The sequence below is a fragment of the Mauremys mutica genome, chromosome 15, assembly GCF_020497125.1.
Source record: "Mauremys mutica isolate MM-2020 ecotype Southern chromosome 15, ASM2049712v1, whole genome shotgun sequence".
NCBI lineage: Eukaryota > Metazoa > Chordata > Testudines > Geoemydidae > Mauremys > Mauremys mutica.
Window position 1 is genome coordinate 37,972,094 of NC_059086.1, and position 20,022 is coordinate 37,992,115.

At 51.7% G+C, this 20,022-nt stretch overlaps 2 protein-coding genes and 1 long non-coding RNA gene across 5 annotated transcripts; 2 read left to right on the forward strand and 1 right to left on the reverse strand.

The window, feature by feature from the left end:
- Nucleotides 1-1,874: 1,874 nt before the first annotated feature.
- On the forward strand, nucleotides 1,875-5,823 carry LOC123349874. The gene is made up of 3 exons (XM_044988138.1): nucleotides 1,875-2,158; nucleotides 2,788-3,300; nucleotides 3,796-5,823. The coding sequence occupies exons 1-3, from the start codon at nucleotides 2,116-2,118 to the stop codon at nucleotides 4,056-4,058; spliced, it is 819 nt and encodes a 272-aa protein (XP_044844073.1). The 5' UTR covers nucleotides 1,875-2,115; the 3' UTR covers nucleotides 4,059-5,823.
- A 3,445-nt stretch (nucleotides 5,824-9,268) lies between these two features.
- LOC123349879 lies at nucleotides 9,269-15,259 on the reverse strand. 3 transcript variants are annotated; one of them, XM_044988144.1, is made up of 4 exons: nucleotides 15,126-15,259; nucleotides 12,066-12,382; nucleotides 10,614-10,814; nucleotides 9,269-9,423 (listed from the first exon to the last, which is right to left on the reverse strand). In XM_044988144.1, the coding sequence occupies exons 1-4, from the start codon at nucleotides 15,191-15,193 to the stop codon at nucleotides 9,395-9,397; spliced, it is 615 nt and encodes a 204-aa protein (XP_044844079.1). In that variant the 5' UTR covers nucleotides 15,194-15,259; the 3' UTR covers nucleotides 9,269-9,394. The 3 variants fall into 3 exon arrangements, with proteins under 3 accessions (XP_044844079.1, XP_044844080.1, XP_044844081.1); XM_044988145.1 differs by having other exon boundaries at nucleotides 10,589-10,814; XM_044988146.1 differs by having other exon boundaries at nucleotides 9,269-9,470; nucleotides 10,589-10,814.
- Nucleotides 15,066-18,416, forward strand: LOC123349894. Its single transcript, XR_006573673.1, has 3 exons — nucleotides 15,066-15,148; nucleotides 16,419-16,460; nucleotides 18,000-18,416. It is a non-coding gene; the product is annotated as an uncharacterized LOC123349894 (long non-coding RNA).
- The last annotated feature ends 1,606 nt before the right edge of the window (nucleotides 18,417-20,022 follow it).

Below are 20,022 nucleotides of genomic sequence, written 5' to 3' on the forward strand. Positions count from 1 at the left end.
AAAGAATATGAGGCTGTAATTACACTGACCCAACCAGTCCATCAGCACAGGGTCTCTCCCTTCAAACACAGCAACATGGCTGATAACAATTGCATTGACCCGTCTTATTAGAGAGACAAGGCGGGGGAGGGGCAGGTAATGTCTTTTGTTGGACCAACTTCTGTTGGTGAGAGAGAGAAGCTTCCGCGTTTACACAGAGCTAGATAGATAAATATGGGGTATATGGATGGGTGAATAGGTGTTTATGAGGATAGATGGATAGATAGATGCAGGAGTGTGGGGAGGGACAGCTGGATGGAGGAATGCAGAGATGGGTGGAGGAGTGGGGGCATGGATGGGTGCGTATGGAGATGCTGGGGGGATGCTGGGAGCGATGGATGGTGGTGGGGATGGACGAGTGGGGAGGTCTGTACCGGGATGGATGGGTGCATATGGAGATGCTGGGGGGATGCTGGGAGCGATGGATGGGGGTGGGGATGGACGAGTGGAGAGGTCTGTACCGGGATGGATGGGTGCGTATGGAGATGGATGGAGGGGGAATATGGGGCTGGATAATATAGTGATGCTGGCAGCTGATTTAAGGCTCAGGACAGTTATTTCCTGCCCAGGGAGCAGCTCCCCACTTGCCGGCTCCGGGGCCTTTCCCCAGATGAGACACAGCCCCAGGGCCCAGGGGGATGGACGGGGTTCACAGCACTCATGGGGTCAGGTGTTGTGTGTGCTTGTTCTCCATCTGCCTCACCCGAGAGGTGGTGGCATCTCAGCGCTGCGTGAGCCATCCCCATGCAGTGTTATGTGTGGCTGTTACCAGCTGCCCACCCCAGAGGTGGCTGCATTTCAATGTCAGGCCATTGATGCATGTTGTGGGTTATCAATAGAAGGACCGAAGGCATCGATTGAGGCAGATGAATTTAAAAGGAAAAGAACCCAAAGTAATACGATCAAATCAACTTGAAGAATCAGCCCAGACGGACATGAGGAGAGGGCACCCTCTGCGCTCCCACGATGCGCCCACCTGAAAACCTCCCACCAGTTCTACCCCTCCCCAAATCTGTGTGAAGGGCCTAGATTGTCCTCACTACCCTGACTGAGCAGAGCCAGGGAGAGAACCCAGGAGTCCTGGCTCCCAACCCCCCTTGCTCTAACCACTAGACCCCACTCCCCTGCCAGAGTCCTGGCTCCCAACCCCCCTTGCTCTAACCACTAGACCCCACTCCCCTCCCAGAGACAGGGAGAGAACCCAGGAGTCCTGGGTCCCAGCCCCCCCTGCTCTAACCACTAGACCCCACTCCCCTTCCAGAGTCAAGGCTCCCAGCCTTCCCCCCTCCCCGCTCTATCCCACTACCCCCATTTCCCCTGTTGTGATGGCCCAGGAGGCTGAGCAGCCGGACGCTGGGTCTCGGATTCGGGGGGTGATTCCATTTGGAAAGCCCTGGGGGAAGGCGGCGAGCCGGGGCCTGGAGAACTCGGGGCCGGACGGAGCCCGATGCCGGGGCAGCTCTCACACGCCGCATCCTTCTTCTCACTGCCACAGACCCCTGATCTAGATCAATGAAGTGAGGCCAGCCCCTGGCCATGTGTCCGTCAGCTCCCTCTATGTCCAGCTGTCTCGCTCCCGCCTGGCCGGCTCCAGGAGTGGAACAGACAGCCGTGCTGCAGCAGGCAGGGGAATGGTGACCAAAGGCCAACGTCCCCTCCATTTGCTGCTGCACCACAGCCTTTCGGGGCCTTTTACAGGAAATCAGCAGCTGCATCCGCCCTGCACCTTCTCGCTGGTTGCACACACCCCTCCCGGGTCAGGGACAGGCCAACCCTTGTTGTTTCTGTTTCATTCTGCATCATCCCTCCAACCTGCATCATCCCTCCAACCTCAGAGACGGGGCCAGCAAAGCCATTTAATACCTAATACAAGACGGGGCGGATTTCCCACGGTGAATCCCTCGACAGACGTCCCCCAGGGGCCTCCAGCATGTAGCTACGAGCTCGCCACTGACTCCCTTCTCTACGTGACGGTGACGATAAAACTCGCCGAGTGCAATAGGACAGGGGGACAGTGGCGCGCAGGGGCCAGGACGCTGGCACCACCGCTCAGCGGTGGCCTGGGGGAACACCTGGATGGGGGTCGTCAGCCTAGGTGGCTGCCCCGGAACTGCTAGAGGTACGGCTGGGAGCACCGTGTGATCGTGAGACAGGAGTCAGCTGGAGGTGGTTTAGAGCAGGTCCGAGGTGGGGGGGGTTGCCATATTTTTGGGGTGTTGTGTGGGGCAGGAAGGGGGTGAGTGTGTGTTTGGGGGGATAGAGGAGGTGTATGGGGATAGACAGATAGATAGATAGATACGGGGGGTGGATGGGGATAGATAGACAGATAGATAGATAGATAGATAGATAGATAGATAGATAGATAGATAGATAGATAGATAGAGGGCGTGGATGGGGATAGATAGATAGATACAGGGGGGTGGATGGGGATAGATAGATAGAGGGGGTGGATGGGAATAGATGGATGGATCCGTCGATAGCCAGCCCAGCATATCTTGGTCAAGATTAGTGTCAGCTCCAAGCCTTTTGTTCTCATTTTGCCTTTGTCTGTGAGATTAAAGAGACCCCGGATCTCAAAAATCTCCTCCCTGTCTGGATACTGATAGACCAGGATCAAGTCATCATAGGTCTGACCTGGGGTGGGGGTGGATGGATTCTGGGCTAGATGGGCCCAGGGGTTTCATCTTACGTGATCGGGGCCACTCCCACTTCATCCTTCACTTGATGTTCTTCCTCTCCATTCCTCAGGAGTTAATTATCTCTGCAGCATGTCGGTCAAACACATTCTGATTAAAATCTTGGATGAGCTGAGTGAGGAACAGTTCAAAAAATTCAAATGGTGTCTGGAGGATGGAGATGATGGCAAGAGAATAAGCCATCGCTATTTGGAAGGAGCCAGCCGGCAAGAGACCATTGACCAGATGGTGAGCAACTTTGGAAGTGCCGGTGCCGGGGAAAAAGCCAGGGAGACCCTGGAAGCCGTACCTAGGAAAGATCTCGCTGACAAGCTCATGAAGAAAGTCAAAGACACACTGCGTGAAATCCTGGATGAGTTGAGTGAGGAAAACTTCAATAAATTCAAGTCGTGTCTGGTGAATGGAGTTGATGACAAGAAAATAAGCCGTCCCTCTTTGGAAGGAGCCAACCGGGAAAAGACCATCGAGATGGTGGACCACTTCGGAAGCTTTGATGCCCTGGAAACAGCCAAGAAGGTCCTGGAAGATATGAAGGTCGCTGGCAAGCTCATGAAGAAAGTGCCAGGTAAAGGGAATGGAGCAGCGGGAGGAGCAGAACAGGGGCAAGAATCTCATTAGCGAGAGATTTCGAGAGCCCAGTGGACACGCACCTTTGGGGCCTCCACAGCATTTCCCCCCATCCCCAGATCTGTCCTAATGTCCCAGGCCAGACCCAAACCCAGAAGCCACCTGACAGCTGGGGGCACCAGTCAGCCACGTACGTATGGACATCGGGGATGCTTTGACCTCAGGCTGAGCCACGGGGAGCTGGTCAAGGTGACTAAAGCTTTTGGGGTCTGTGACCTCGTGGACACCTGCCGGCTGTTCCCAACCCTTATTCCTGTCCGTAGCTGCCACCGCCAAAAACCTAGGGTCTAACGCCTGCCCCCCCCCCCTCGCCTTCATGGGCTCTGCCAGATGAACCATCCCTGCGTGACCAGCCCAGTGAGCCCCTGGGTTCATCTTTGGGACACTAATTACTAAAACCATTTAAGAGTATTTAGTTATTTATTTATTTAAGGTAGCAAAACAAGCTCAGCAGATGAAAAAGGAGGCGCTCAAGGGGACAAAGGAGGAGGCGCTCAAGGGGACAACGGAGGAGGAGCTCAAGGGGACAAAGGAGGAGGAGATGAAGAACTAAAAGTAAAACTGGGTGCGGTTGTGGTATCGTTTGGTGTAGGAATGCTAGCAGCAGCAGCAATAGTTCCGTCAGAAATGGTTATTCTTATAGCATTAGGAGCAGCAGGACTAGGATTTTTGTGTGAGAAATTGAGAGGTCTGTGAACTTCCCTTTGACTTGCAATGAGACTTCTCTCTCTCTCTCTCTCTCTGTTTCTATTGTGTCTATTGTCGTTATGAAGGTAGCCTCTCTGCTCAGGTCTGAGACCTTTGCCCAGGAACTCCTGTTGGATTAAAGTAATAATTAGAACATTTATGTTCTGGGAAGATGTGAGAAAGTATGGCCCAGAACAGACCCCGGAGCTGGCCTGACCATTAGAGAGTTATATGCCTCTCAGCTTGCTGAGTTTGTGCTAATTGAAATATGCCTGTCAGTTTACAACAGAGGTGGGCAAACAGTGGCCTGAGAGACAAAAAGCCTGTCCTAAAGTGCTAAGATTACAGCTGCTGTTACAAAGGTTTTCTTAAACCCAGGAACAAGATTTGTTAACCCCCACTCTGCACGTTTATCCTGCTTGTTTTCTTTGCATGTGTAGCAAGTGCTATGAACAGGTTTAGTGAAGCCTGTCATGCTCCAACAATTATAGGAAGGTTATGTTAAAGGATGGAGAGATAACAAAATGTAGATGCGATAGGAAGCATGTTAAGTGAAATAGAGCAGGGCCGCCCGGGGGGGGGGGGGGGGCAAGTGGGGCAATTTGCCCCAGACCCCAGGCCCCACAGGAGCCCCCATGAGAATATAGTAGTCTCTAGTATTGCAACTTTTTTTTATGGAAGGGGCCCCCGAAATTGCTTTGCCCCAGGCCCCCCGAATGCTCTGGACAGCCCTGAAATAGAGTGTGGTCACAGATGTATGTTTGGCTTGAATGGGCAATAAAAGGTTGGAAGTGCCAGCTTTAGAATTATAACTCCAGGATCGTTGGGCCGAGGACTGTGTTGGGTGAGATAACTGGATAACCCCGAGGGCAAACCGGAATCCACCCCCAACTGCTCCGAAGAACTGAACAAGAAAACAACAAACTGTCCTTGTTGTACAAGCTGCATGACTGATTATCACTTTAGACGTGAGAACAGTGCTTGACTATCACTTCAGACGTGAGAGTAGCATGACCAAGCAAACTTCATAGGCTTGTACGAAGATGGATTCCTATAAAGACAGACTCTAAAGACAAAGGACTTTGAGTCTGGTTCTGCAACTGCAACCAACCTCCAGGAGCATCAGATGCACATCTGACAAGACTCGGTTTCATCCTCGTGTCCAAGCTACCTGGCCAGTGACTTGGCACGAGCAACTTCCAAGCTGGTAACTATAACAACCCTGCAGAACTTGTGTGTGTGAGTGAATGGAATGCTATAGCTAAAACTGATTGCTGAAATCTGATCCTTTCTGTATTCACAATAAACACGGCGTATTGCCTTATCCCCTAAATAAGATCCTGCTGGTTTTCATTTTCTAAGTATAACACTTCATATCCCGCCATGCTTTGAAAACTGCAGTCGAGGCGTCTCCACTGAGCTGAGCTGTGACTCAAGGGGTATTATAAGAAAGCCCGGACCAGGCGTCCGTCTCATCCGGTCTCTGACCATTCCAGTGGCCGCTCTCAGAGGAAAGTAAAATCTCCCCCTTTCCCTCAACTTAAATTAAACCAAGGCAGCTGCCTTGAAGCCAAAATAAGTGTCCACGTGATTTCTTTAAGCCAGTGCAAGTTTTATCACTCTCTGTGCGGCTCCCTCCCGACTGCGTCTTTGTCTCTTCAGCATCACGCTTACTCCCAGGCCGTCTTCTGAGCGTCCCACATTTTCTCTGCTAAGTTGCCTCTTTTTTCTTCCAGTCCCTTCTTAACACCCACTTCTTTCCCGACACCCCTCTCCCATGCTGGCAGTCATCCTCGGTAATGCTACCTTTTTTTGTGTGCCTCTGTGATGACCTCATTGAGATTGTCAGCTCCTTGTGGCTAGATCCTTGTCTTGTGTGTCTCTACCTTGCTGGGTACTTTTGCAGGGCATCGTAAACATTAAATCCTTGACAGAAGCTGAATGTTTGTTTGGTTAAAGCAGTGGTTCCCCAACCTTTTTGTGGCCAGTAGCACATTCATGTTTTCAGAAGTGTGTGGCGGGCGCCAACAATTTGTCAGGGCTTATTTTGTATTTGTACATTAAATAATACGAAAAACATCATATTTAATATTACATAATATATGAATCCAGAAGATAAAAAGGGTAATTTTACATGTAAAAAGTATTAATTAAATTATTCGGCAATTACTCTTTCACCTTACTATGGGAATTTGCTCTTTTTTATCTACCTGTAAGAAAAATTAAGGAGTTTTTACAAAAAAAATCATAAACAGTTTTCATCTTATTTATTTTAAAAAAGTAAAACATTGTTGAACTGCTGGTCCAAATATATTTATTATTCTTACTTTAATACAGAATGAAGCCTACAGCCCCGGAGTTCTCTGTCCCCAGCAGGCGCGGGACCGTGGCTTCTCTCCCCTGATGGGCACTAGGTGGGCACATATAAATGCCCCAGCGGGCACCGTGGTGCCCGTTGGGGACCACTGCTCTAATAAGACAGGTCAATGCAATTGTTACCAGCCATGTTGCTGTGTTTGAAGGGAGAGACCCTGTGCTGATGAACTGGTTGGGTCAGTGTAATTACAGCCTTGTATTCTTTCAAAAGTGTCGTTCAAAATTGGGAAAAACCCCAAACCCAAGTCACTTAAAACTTTCTTACTTCAAAAACAAAGGATCGATTTTTTTAGATTATATATATATATATGCAGACAAAGACTGTGCATAGAAACCTTTTGCTCCCGGTGGGGGAATTGATGGGCAGCCCTTATGAGATGGGCCACAACAGGGCAATTGGGCAGAACGAAGGTGCTGTACCAAAGCCACCTTCCAACGTTGACAGCCGGCCTCCTGCAGCTAACCTACCCCTACTCAGCAAATCTGAGAGTGAGTCTGAGGAGGAAGACACAACCATGGTGTATCCTAGGATGAAGACAAGATTGCAGTCTCGATCAGCTGAATCAAAAGAGACTACCTCCTCTTCCGCCCTAAACCCTATGGCAGAAGTATTTAGGCCCATTCCTGACACTCCTGAGCCACTGGTGGAACCCCCGTGTGATGACTTACACAGATTATTGGACAGTGGCGACATACAGATGGAAGATGTCCCAAGCAGCTTCGACCCTCCACTGTTAGAACTAGAAATGCAGGGGCCTATGCCAGTATCTGAGGGGAACTCACAGGAAACCTCCCCATCCATCACTCAAGAGGATGTCCCCCCTACCATAGCAACAGAGATTCTCCATAGGCGAGACAGGGTAATAAGACCAGTGAAACAGCTAACTTACGATGCACCTGGGGTGATTAGTGAGGAGCCAATCCATTTAGCACACAGGTTTGTGAAAGCTAAAGTGGGCTATCTGAGGCCCTTTGGAGGGGACCAGTAAGTTGGTATAGTAGGGAATGTGATCTGTCGGGACGACAAATTCTCGGCTGGGGGGAGGATGTAAGCAGAGTCAGGATGAGCTCTACCCTGACATCTGGTGGTACATTATGAGGAGTGGGCAAAGGAATTTTAGGAATGTGCATTTGCATTAGGACTAAACAAAGACTGTGAATGGCTTGCCAATTACAGAACCAGTTTCTCCTCCCTTGGTTTTCACACCTCAGCTGCTGGAACAGGGCCCCATCCTCCCTGATTGATCTAACCTCGTTATCTCTAGCTTGCTTCTTGCTTGCTTATATATACACACCTGCCCCTGGAAATTTCCACTGCTTGCATCCGAAGAAGTGGGTATTCACCCACGAAAGCTCATGCTGCAAAACGTCTGTTAGTCTATAAGGTGCCACAGGATTCTTTGCTGTTTCTACAGAACCAGACTAACACGGCTACCCCTCTGACATTTGCATTGGTAAACCCACTCCACTTAGCATAACACACAGCAGCCTGGGATGGTTATTTTCACACGGTGGAATCCCCAATTTCTTTGTTATTGGGGCAGGAAGGAAAAAAAGTGCTGTCACCTTAATTATGTGAATGAGGAACTATGAGACTGCTTTATGACAGAAATGACTCAACCTACATTAAATAGGACTTGCTAGACAAGGGACATGAAGGGAGAGAGGCTGGGGACTGGTGTGTGTACCTGATGGTATGGGCCCCTTTTGAGGGCCTGGAACACCAATTGCACATCCTCCTCTCTCCACTGTTGAAGAGCAGAGCTAATTTTGAATCCTTTAGGAGTCCATCTGGAGGCTGCTGACCTGAATTCACGTTGGACCAAGGTGGCACTGGGGCTCCTCTACTACAAGTTGAAACCACTAAGAGCTGAAATCACTAAAAGAGCTAAGCTTACTGAGCTGAGATCACTGACTGGGGGAGCCTGAAGATCTATCGCTAAGCGGCTGGCAGAGCGGAGCAGTCTGCAGCCCGTTGGGGCAGCCTGTCAAACAGTGAGCAGTGGGGAGCGGTTTGTGGGGATGGCTGACGTGGTTCACGGGTTGGCTGGAGGAGCGGCACAGCTGATGGAGTGGAGCCAGTCGTGGTGAAGGCTGCAGCAGAACTCCACGGAGAAGCGGGGCAGTCGGCCCTGGCCCACGTAAGGTGCCCCTTAACACCCTGCGTGTGCCCCCCCCCACCATTTCCACCCAGGCTGGGGGGTAAAATTCTGCAGATAAACTTTTGAACTCTGGGGTGGCACTGACCAGAGACAGAGACTCTTGGGTTGTTGGACTTTGGGGTGATTAGACTTAAGACCCTAAGGGGGAAAGGACATTGCCAAATGTACTTGGAGGTGGGTTTTTTGCTTATGGTTTGTGTATAGTCCTGTTTGTGGTGTCTCTCCAACGTGATGCCGCATTGTTTCCCTCCTTTATTAAAAGGATTTTGCTACACTCGGACTCTGTGCTTGCGAGTGGGGAAGTATTGCCTCCTAGAGGCGCCCAGGGGGGTGGTATGTAATTGTCCCAGGTCACTGGGTGGGGGCTCGAGCCGGTTTTGCATTGTGTTATTGAAACGGAACCCCTGGATACTGAACCCGGCCCTTGTTGCTGCCAACTAAGAGGAGCAGAAGGGTTATCCTGACTCTGTTTACAAATATATATATTAATTATATAAGCTTCGGAAGCCAACAAGGGTGTGCTACAAATTTCCGTATTAAAAAGGGAGCTGGTTTTAGCTGACCAACCATTTTTTTTTCTTTGAAACATTCCAGCCGTCTTCGGGGGTTTCCGACACCAGAGTGGCCAGGCACAACGCGAGAAGGCGCAACCGTAACGAGTATGAATTGCTCACAGGCAGGTGTGAGAAGCAATCGCCGTTTTATTTAATTCAACAGAGGGCTCGGATCAGCACTTGCCGCTGTGTCTTTCCAACGCCGGGATCTCTTCGAAGGAAGCCGGCGACAGGATGAAGTGAAGGGAAAATCTTAGATAAGGCGGCAATAGGAATCTTCGTCTAGAGAAACACAAAGTCTCCAGTTACCGTCGGGACTAAATTGGTGCCTGCAAAGAAGATGCTGCATGAAAACTTTCGAATGGAAAGAAACAGTTTTCAGTTCCTACCAGATGGTTCCCCTGTCCTGTGATGGGCAAAATATATTTCCAGTGCAGTTTTTTAAATTCAGTTTGTTTCATTGAAAAGGGTTTCATTTCAGTAAAAATAAGTGGTGTCTGAGCAGCGACTGGCATGATGGGGGCCCTGATCTCGGTCAGGGTCTGGGCAGCGCCCGACGTGATGGGGCCCTGATTTCGGTCTGTTTGTCCGAGACTTTTGAATTTGAGTGAGGGGGTGCTGACCACCCTCAGCAGGGGCTGCGCGGAGGAGGAGGAGGAGAAGGACACTTGCTAATGATTTTAAAGAGGTATCATAGAATTTCATTTGTCACAGCACTTTTTTTAATCACGGATCATGGCGCGTCCTGGTGAATTTAATGCAAGTCACGGGGCTCGGGGCAAAGAGCAGATGGTGACGTCACACCCGGGACGTTTATTGCTAGAAGCCAAGGCCAGATGGGACCTTCGTGACCACCTAGTCTGGCCTCCTGCACCACATGGGCTGGAGGAGGCCCCAGAACAATCCCTAGAGCAGATCGGTTAGAAAAACATCCCAGCTGGATTGAAAAACAGCCAGTGATGGAGACTCCACCGAGCCCCTCACTAAACTGTCCCTATGACTCGCGCCGTGAGAAACTGACCCCTTATTCCCAGGCTGAATTGGTCTGGCTTCAACTCCCAGCCATTGGATCAGGCTCGACCTCCCAGTGCTGGTCTGACGGGCCCCTTGTGAAATATTTGTTCCCCGCCTTGGTCCTTCTAGCCTGGGATCGAGTCAGCCTCGAAACCTTCTCTGTGTCGCCGGAGCTCCGGGCGTCCCTCCCTCTCAGGCAGGGTTTCTGACCCTTGAATCATCCCCTCGGCTCTTCTCTGACCCCCTCCCCGATCGCTCAAGCTCCTTTTGCTTCGCCTGCATTTACCGCAGCTGCTCTGTGATTTGTGATTGGAAAAAACGCCGGGGCCCGTCGGCAGGCCCAGTTCTAACCCTTCCCCCCAGCGAGCGGCTCCGCGATCTGCTGGGCGTTGCTGGCCGAACGCAGGGTGAACTCAGGGCCGGGATCACTTACCTACAGCGGCTGCCCTGTCACTTACGGAGGTATTTTATTCCGGTCCATACTGCTGCACCTGATGCTATTCCAAGTGTAACTGGACCAAACATGGAAGCTCCAGTTACTGATGCTGCTGCCATTGCCCAATATCCTGCTCCAGCTAGAGCTCCAACTCCAAATCCTATCAGTGTTACACCTGGTCCTACTTTTCTTCTTTCCAATTCATGCTGGGTCTCTGCCACGTCTAAAATAAATAAGAAGTTTTTAATGAGGCCACACCGCAGACGGCTGCTCAGTTGTCAAGGCTCTGACACGAAGCAGGAAGGGACCTGGGTCTCATCTCCTCTCATCAACCTCATGGCTCTTCTCTACCCCCCGATCAATCAATGTTCCCCTTGAACGGTGGCCACCACAATGGGACACAGGATCCCAGCACCAGGGCCAAATCCAGACAGAAAATAACTTCTCCATTCAAAGGGCTTATCTACACTACGCAGCTTTTAGCGACAAGGCTGTGGTGCCAACACTGCATTCTCACTAAAAGTCAGCGTGTGCGAACGCTCTCGGTTGGGATCTTGTCACCACTTTTGCTGACAAAATATTTCCAGCCCCGCGAGCGGCATTAGCTTTGTGGCCTGAGAGCGCTCCAGCCGACAAAGTTCACACTGCCACTTGTGTCGGCAAAACTTTTGTCTTTCGCGGAGGGGCTTTTTTAAGTACCTGTGAAAGACAAGTTTTGTCGATAATGTCGCAGTGTAGACAAGCCCGTCCTCGTGATTCCCGCATGTACGGCTCAGGATGGCATTCGCCCTTTTGGCCCCAGGGTCGCAGTGCTCGGTACGTTTTCTTTTGCGTCCGAGCACAGCCCAGGGGAGGTGAGCAGTGGGCGTCCTACAACACTTACCAAGTGCTGGAACTTCCCCAAAGGTGCGGCTTCCTCGAGAAGCCGGCTAAGGTGTCTCCAGCTTAACAGCCACACTGCAACGCTGCACAGGGAATGGGAGGGCTCGCACAGCACTGAGCTGCAGCCACCTCTGGGGGGGCGGGAAGCTGGGGAACAACTGCACATAACACAACATGCGCATGGCTTGCCCAGCACCGACATGCAGCCACCTCTGGGGTGTGGCAGCTGGAGAAGAGCCACACAGCAACACCAGACAAAAGCTCTGACCACTAGACCCCACCCCCATCCCAGAGCTGAGGATAGAACCCACGAGTCAGAAGAACGGCCAGATTGGATCAGACCAAAGGGTCAGACACTGTGAGAAATCGCGTCTGGTGTTATGTGCGATTCGATCACTAATGGCACAAGGCAGCCCGTTCTCAGGAGCCTTTCAGCCTCCCGGGGTGGATCCAGCAGCACATTTGGGTGCATCGGGGAACTGGGGTCGGCAATTTGTCCCCTGGATCTTTCTGCCATCGCTGCTGATTTGCAGAGCAGCCGACAAATCCAACACCTCCTTCCCCTCCTGTTCTCCTGCTTGGCTGCATTTACCATGTAATTCTCTCTCGAGTTCTTTCGCGAGGTCCCTTCTCCCTATTTTTTCCATCACTGTTGCAGCTGCTCTCAGTGCGTTAGTCCGGCCGAATTTGCCTATCAAATCCTCGACAAGGGTTTCTAGGCTGGCGTCCCTCTGGAACGTGTTGGGTGCATCAAGAAATTCATCTCCTGCACGGACAAGGTCCTTCACGGGTGTCTCGCACAGCACATCTTTGAACTTTTTAAATTGATCTTTTCGCAGTGTCGCAAGGTTAGCGGTAAGGCGCTGTCGGACAAAAGCCCCCTTCACTTCTGAAAAGTTATTGATCATTCTGGGGAGAAAGAGGACAGAGAGGAAAAGAAACTGAGACCTTTGGTGTCCTTCACGACTTTACCCACCTAAAATACAACTTAACAGCACCCGCCCAGGTTTTACACGGTCACAGCTGTTTCTAGGTCTGTTCGACACACGCAGTAATAACCCCGAGCTTTTCTCTAGAGCGTTTCGCCAGGAGATCTCAAAGCGCTGTCCAAAGCCGGACAGGCTCATCCCCTGCCCTTCCACAGTGACAAATGATAACAAGAAGCAGTCACATTGTTCTCCCCCCACCACTCACTTGCTGAACAATTCAGAGGAAGCCGCTGCTTCCCATGTGTGTGTGGAGGGAGCATCTCGGAGGCCAAATCCAACTGACAAGGCAGCTGCAAAAATGCCGGGCTCCTGGTGGGCTGCACAGTGACCAAGGCCGGCTCCAGCCACCAGCTCAGCAAGCAGGTGCTTGGGGCGGCCAAGGGGAAGGGGCGGCACGACGGGTCTTTGGCAGCGGGTCCCTCAGTCCCTCTCGGTGGGAACGACCGCCGAAGAAGAAAGTGGCGCGGTGGAGCCGCTGCCAATCGCGGCTTTTTTTTTTTTCCCCCCGCGCTTGGGGTGGCAAAATCCCTGGAGTCGGCCCTGTCTGTGACATCTGCTTGGCCCAGCTCTGAAACACAGGCCTGGGCCCATCAGTCCTGGCCTCGGTGCCTTCCCCTGGCTCCACTGTTCCACCTCGGCTTTCCTGCCCGCCCCCCACTACTCACACATTGCCCTGTACCCCTCGGTCTGCTCCTGCCCCCACATTCCCCTGCACCCCTCGGTCTGCTCCTGCCCCCACATTCCCCTGCACCCCTCGGTCTGCTCCTGCCCCCACATTCCCCTGCACCCCTCGGTCTGCTCCTGCCCCCACATTCCCCTGCACCCCTCCGTCAGCTTCCTGCCCTCCCCCGCATTCTCCAGTGCCCTGGTTGTCACCTCTCCATATCATCCTATTGGCATCACTGGTTTTCTCTCTCTCTCTCTCTCACACACACACACCCCACCTCTCTCTTCCACAAAACAACTGCTGCAGATAGGCAAGGACGAGCACCCGCCAGGGGAGCCATTTCAGATTTTGGGGGCGGGACCCCAAGGGTGATTCCAGGAGCTACTCGGGCACATGAACACTCTGGTTTTTTTGCAGCTCTAATGGGTGAGGAGGGCCACAAAAATTAAAACTCAAAGGAGGAGGAGGAGGCTCAATCAGCTCAAAAAGTCTGAAAATCGCTCAGGGTGGAGGCAGGGGTAGCGCGGAGGCAGGCATGGGGGAGCTATGAGGTGTGTGCAGGTAGCTCAGGGGGCAGGCAGGGCCTGTGGGGGAGGTGGGGCTGTTGTGGGGCCGGGCCATGTGCTCAGTCCCTAGTTGGGATAGTGGGGGCAGCCTGCCTGAGCCTGGAGGGCTTGGCAGCCGCTACCCGGTGAGACAAAGTTCCTCCGCTGCCTTGGAGGGTCCTGCGCGTATTGGCGGATCTGCTCACCTCAGGGATCTTCCCCACAGTCTGGGCCAGCTCCTCCTGCATCCGATCAGGAGTTGGGAGGTTTGGGGGGAACCCAGGCCCGCCCTCTGCTCCAGGTTCCAGTCCCGGGGCCCTGTGGATTGCAGCTCTCTAGAGTTCCCTCTGGTACAGCTGCATGACAGTTACAGCTCCCTGGGCTACTTCCCCATGGCCTCCTCCAAACACCTTCTTTATCCGCCCCACCGGACCTTCCTCCTGGTGTCTGATAACGCTTGTACTCCTCAGTCCTCCAGCAGCAGCACGTCCTCTCATTCTCAGCTCCTTGCGCCTCTTGCTCCCAGCTCTGCACACGCCCTTCCTCTCCTCTGGCTTCCCCCCGCCTGACTGCAGTGAGCTCCTTTCTAAACCCCGGTGCCCTGCTCAGCCTGCCTTGACTGGCTGCAGGGGATCTAATCAGCCTGTCTGCCTTAATTGGTTCTAGCGGGTTCCTGATGACTCTAGTGCAGCCCCTGCTCTGGTCACTCAGGGAACAGAAAACTGCTCATCCAGTGACCAGTATATTTGCCCTCGACCAGACTCCTGCACCCCCCTGGCCTGGGTCTGTCACACCAGCCCTTGTGGGGAGATGATCTGGACCCACAGCATGCCTGGCATTACCACGCCACCGTGAATGTTCCTCTGTGCTCCCCCAGGGGGTCTGGGTGGCCCAAGGCCCCTAGGGAGCATGGGGTCGGCCCTACACAGCAGGGCTGGGGGAGCAGGACCAAAGGAAAGGTAGAAATCGGGGGGAGGCATGTGTCACCTTGCTTCTCTTTCACCCTAGTGAACCATTGCATCACACTGGTTAATTCCCCTTCTTCAACCTTCAACCCCCTCCGCACCGGGCTCCCACCTCCCCTCCCTCAGCAACACCTCACCCGCTCAAAGCCTTGAAAACGGATGGCTTTGGGGCAATGAACTGACTGTCTAGGGCAGGGGCGGTGTCATGCTGCGGGGGGCGCTCTACCGCTCGCCGGTCCCGCGGCTCCGGTGGATCTCCCACAGGCGTGCCTGCGGAGGGTCTGCTGGTCCACCGGAGCCGTGAGACCAATGAACCCTCCTGCCTGCCGCCCTCCCGGCGACCGGCAGAGCGCCTCCCGCAGCATGCTGCCCCAAGCACGCGCTTGGCATGCTGGGATCTGGAGCCACCCCCGGTCTAGGGTGAAAGTTTCCCTCTCCCAGGAGCCTGTGCCATGGCCCCTGTTCCTGCCTCCGCAGTCTCCTTACCTGTGCAGTGGGCACGCTGCTCCGTGAGTGTAAAACGCAGCTTCTTCTATATGTAGTGAAACTAGCATGCACGGGTGCTGTTCAAAAAGCTTTGTGTTGTGTGTTCGGCTCTGCTCAAAAAACGGAAATCGGCCGCGCTCAGTGTTATATACGTGCAGAAGCAGGACTTCCTGTGGCAGGGAGACTGATCTCTGTCGACTTTTGTGTGTTTGCTTTGTCAGTAGGTTTCCCACTCCTAAAACAGCCTCGCTCAGCCCTCGGATTTGTGAGGGTCTGATTATAAACCACGCTGGGTTTCTGGAAGGCAAAACCTAGGGCTCTGTAAGAAGTGTGTCAATTTCCTGGAAAGGTTCCTACGTAAGACATAGAGTGTGGAGCCCTTCCCTGCATATCTCACCCGAGGAGATTTACAGGCAGGTGTAGTTCAGTGGTGCCCAACGTGGTGCCTGCGGGCACCACGGCGCCCGCTGGGGCATTTATATGCACCCGCCTAGTGCCCAGCAGGGGAGAGAAGCCGCGGCCCTGAGCCTGCCGGGAACAGAGAACTCTGGGGCTGCAGGCTTCATTCTGTATTAAAGTAAGAATAATAAATATATTTGGACCAGCAGATCAACAATGTTTTACTTTTTTAAAATAAATAAGATGAAAACTGTTTATGATATTTATTTTGTAAAAACGCCTTAATTTTTCTTACAGGTAGATAAAAAAGAGCAAATTCCCATAGTAAGGTGAAAGAGTAATTGCCGAATAATTTAATTAATATCTTTTACATGTAAAATTACCCTTTTTAGCTTATGGATTCATATATTATGTAATATTAAATATGATGTTTTTCGTATTATTTAATGTACCAATACAAAATAAGCCCTGAAAAATTGTTGGCACCCGCCACACACTTCTGAAAACATGAATGTGCTACTGGCCACAAAAAGGTTGGGGAACCACTGGTCTGATCCAATATGACTGGTCCTCTGACTCATGGGTTCTATCCCCAGCTCTGGGAGGGGAGTGGGGTCTAGTGGTCAGAGCTTTTGTATGGTGTTGCTGTGTGGCTGTTCTCCAGCTGCCACACCCCAGAGGTGGCTGCAGCTCAGTGCTCGGTGAGCCATGCACATGTTGCGTTATGTATTAGAAACCGGCCGGAGAGCGCGGGACGCCCGCAGCTCCAGCTGTTGAGCTGAACAAAGAGACCAAGAAATGAGACCCAGGTCCCTTCCTGCTTCGTGTCAGAAACTTGACAACTGAGCAGCCATCTGCGGTGTGGCCTCATTCAAATCTTCTGATTTATTGCAGAGTTTCGAGTGACCCATCACGGACTGATGAGAAAACCAAAAGGTGAAGTAGACCCAGAGGACAGGTAGGGGAAGGTGTAACACTTGTAGGCGCCGGAGCTGTAGGAGGAATATTCTCAGCACTAGTAGCAGCCCCCAGAGCCCCGCTGGCTTTTCCAGTTCCAGTCGCAGTAACAACAGGCGTAGCGATAGCGAGGGGAATAAAATACCTCCGTAAGTGCCAGGGCAGCCGCTGTAGGTAAGTGATCCCGCCCCTGCGTTCGGCCAGCAACGCCCAGCAGATCTCGGAGCCGCTCGCTGGGGGAAAGGGTTAGAACTGGGGCTGCCGACGGGCCCCGGCGTTTTTTCCAATCACAAATCACAGAGCAGCCGCGGTAAATGCAGTTGAAGGAAAAGGAGCTTGAGCGATCGGGGAGGGGGTCAGAGAAGAGCCGAGGGGATGATTCAAAGGTCAGAAACCTGCCGGAGAGGGAGGGACTCCCGGAGCTCCAGTGACACAGAGAAGGTTTCGAGGCTGACTCGATCCCAGGCTAGAAGGACCAAGGCGGGGAACAAATATTTCACAAGGGGCCCGTCAGACCAGCACTGGGAGGTCGAGCCTGATCCAATGGCTGGGAATTGAAGCCAGGCCAGTTCAGCCAGGGAATAAGGGGTCAGTTTCTCACGGCGCGAGTCATAGGGACAGTTTAGTGAGGGGCTCGGTGGATTCTCCATCACTGGCCGTTTTTCAATCCAGCTGGGATGTTTTTCTAACCGATCTGCTCTAGGGATTGTTCTGGGGCCTTCTCTGGCCCATGTGGTGCAGGAGGCCAGACTGGATGGTCACAAAGGTCCCATCTGTCCCATCTGGCCTTGGCTTCTAGGAATAAATGTCCCGGGTGTGACGTCACCATCTGCTCTTTGCCCCAAGCCCCATGACTTGCATTAAATTCACCAGGACGCGCCATGATCCATGATAAAAAAAGTGCCGTGACAAATGAAATTCAACAATACCTCGTTAAAATCATTAGCGAGTGTCGTTCTCCCCCTCCTCCTCCGCGCAGCCCCTGCTGAGGGTGCTCAGCACCCCCTCACTCACACTCGAAAAGTCTCAGACAAACAGACAAGTCCTGGCGTCTGTGACATTTTCAGCCCTGTGGCAAACCTGCTGCCCTAATTATACCACTTTTTGAAAAAGGAAACAACCATATTACTAAACTCCACCCCAGAATCAGCTGCATTTCAGCACCAGGAGAGCCATTTCTGTGTGGCGTTATGTGCGGCTGCACAGACCCCAACCGAGATCAGGGCCCCTGTCGTGTCAGGCGCTTCCCAGACACTGACCGAGATCAGGGCCCCTCATCATGCCGGGCACTGCCCAGACACCCATTATTTTAACTGAAATGAAAGTTTTTTCAACGAAACAAACTGAATGTAAAAAACTGCACAGCAAATACGTTTTGCTCATCACGGGACAGGGGAACCATCTGGAAGGAACTGAAAACTGTTTGTTTCCATTCAAAAGTTTTCACCCAGCATCTTCTTTGCGGGCACCAATTTAGTCCCGATGGTAACTGGAGACTTTGTGTTTCTCTGGACGCAGGTTCCTTTTGTGGATTTCTCTAAGATTTTCCCTTCACTTCATCCTGCCTCCGGCTTCCTTCGAAGGCATCCCGGCGTTGGAAAGACACAGCGGCAAGGGCTGATCCGAGCCCCCTGGCGAATTAGATAAAACAGCGATTGCTTCTGTGACGTTGCACGCTACATGATTTTATGAAAATATGCTAATGAGGGTGAATATAATGTAACTGGAATATGCTTCATGCAAAAGGTCTCTTGTAAGGTATCATTACAAAGCTTATAATGTCATGAGCGAGGTCAGCCTATTTGTATGCAGGTATCACTCTTGTATCTGAAACTACAAATATGAAATAGAACTCTGAGGGCCTATTGTAATTATGCAAAGTGGGATCCATTAATGGTGGTTTGGAATCTTGGCTCCCATTAACCAGGACAATGGACTGTGAACGGCTCTGTTTGCTTGCAGGCCTTCCTGTGAGTCAGGCTGGGAGGGATCAGGGCTTGGGGTCTCACAGGACGTGTGATCATGAACTGGAATCCATCTTATCCTGGTGCTTTTCCAGTGGGGGGGGAACCCAGAGAGGGACAAAGGATTCCTGCCTTGTGCAAAAAATACATAAGGGGGTGGAACAGAACAGAGGGGTCTGCAGTCATGAGAAATCCCCGAGCTGCCACCTGAGCTGGAACACGGGCTGTACCGGGGAGAGGATCGGGCCCAGACTAGGCAGGTGTCCAGTCTGTGATAGACGCTTATTGAAACATCTGAGGGTGAGGTTTTCTCTGTATTCAGTTTTCTTACTGTATTAGGTTTAGACGTGTGCGTTTTATTTTATTTTGCTTCGTAATTCACTTTATTCTGTTTGTTATTACTTGGAACCACTTAAATCCTCCTTTCTGTATTTAATAAAATCACTTTTTACTTATTAATTAACCCAGAGTATGTATTAACACCTGGGGGGGGGGGGACAGCTTATCTCTCCATCCGTGTTATGGAGGGTGAACACTTTATAAGTTCCCCTGTATAAGCTTTATACAGGGTAAAACGGATTTATTTCGGGTTTGGACCCCATTGGGAGCTGGGTATCTGGGTGCTGGAGACAGGAGCACTTCTTAAGCTTTCAGTTAAACCTGCAGCTTTTGGAGGACATAGTTCAGACCTGGGTCTGTGGCTGTAGCAGGCTAGTGTGTCTGGCACAACGAGGCAGGGCACTGAAGTCCCAAGCTGGCAGGGAAACGGGCTCAGAGATAGTCTCAGCTCATCAGGTGGCAGCCCCAAAGGGGGGTTCTGTGATCCAACCCGTCACAGCTTCCCACGCCTGCCTGTGAGCAATTCATACTAGCGTTACGGTTGCACCTTCTTGCGTTGTGCCTGGCCGCCCTGGCGTTGGAAACCCCCACAGACGGCTGGAATTTTTCCAAGAAAAAAAAAGGTTGGTCAAATAAAACACTCTTTTTAATGTGGAAATTTGTAGCACACCCTTGTTAGCTTTCAAACCTTTTATATATTTAAAAAAAAATCCTTTGCTTTTAAAGTAAGAAAGTTTTAAGTGACTTGGGTTTGGGGTTTTTTCCCAATTTTGAACGACACTTTTAAAAGAATACGAGGCTGTAATTACACTGACCCAACCAGTTCATCACCACAGGGTCTCTCCCTTCAAACACAGCAGCATGGCTGATAACAATTGCATTGACCTGTCTTATTAGAGACGTGGGGCAGGTAATGTCTTTTGTTGGACCAACTTCTGTTGGTGAGAGAGAGAAGCTTTCGCGTTTACACAGAGCTAGATAGATGGGTGAACAGGTGATTATGTAGATAGATAGATAGATAGATAGATAGATAGATGCAGGTGTGTGGGGAGGGACAGCTGGATGGAGGAATGCAGAGATCGGTGGAGGAGTGGGGGCATGGATGGGTGTGTATGGAGATGGATGGGGGATGCTGGGAGCGATGGATGGGTGGGTGGATGGATGGATGGAGAGGTCTGTAACGGGATGGATGGGTGCGTATGGAGATGCCGGGGGGATGCTGGGTGCGATGGATGGGG

Bases quoted from the DNA above. Each gene is read 5' to 3' on its own strand.
- LOC123349874 (XM_044988138.1), top strand. From the start codon at position 2,116: ATGGGGGTCGTCAGCCTAGGTGGCTGCCCCGGAACTGCTAGAG. The intron at 2,159-2,787 runs GTACGGCTGGGA...TCCATTCCTCAG, and splicing joins CTGCCCCGGAACTGCTAGAG to GAGTTAATTATCTCTGCAGC. The intron at 3,301-3,795 runs GTAAAGGGAATG...TATTTATTTAAG, and splicing joins GCTCATGAAGAAAGTGCCAG to GTAGCAAAACAAGCTCAGCA.
- LOC123349879 (XM_044988144.1), bottom strand. From the start codon at position 15,193: ATGCTAGTTTCACTACATATAGAAGAAGCTGCGTTTTACACTCACGGA. The intron at 12,383-15,125 runs GTAAGGAGACTG...CTTTCTCCCCAG, and splicing joins GCAGCGTGCCCACTGCACAG to AATGATCAATAACTTTTCAG. The intron at 10,815-12,065 runs GTAAATGCAGCC...TATTTATTTTAG, and splicing joins ACTCGAGAGAGAATTACATG to ACGTGGCAGAGACCCAGCAT.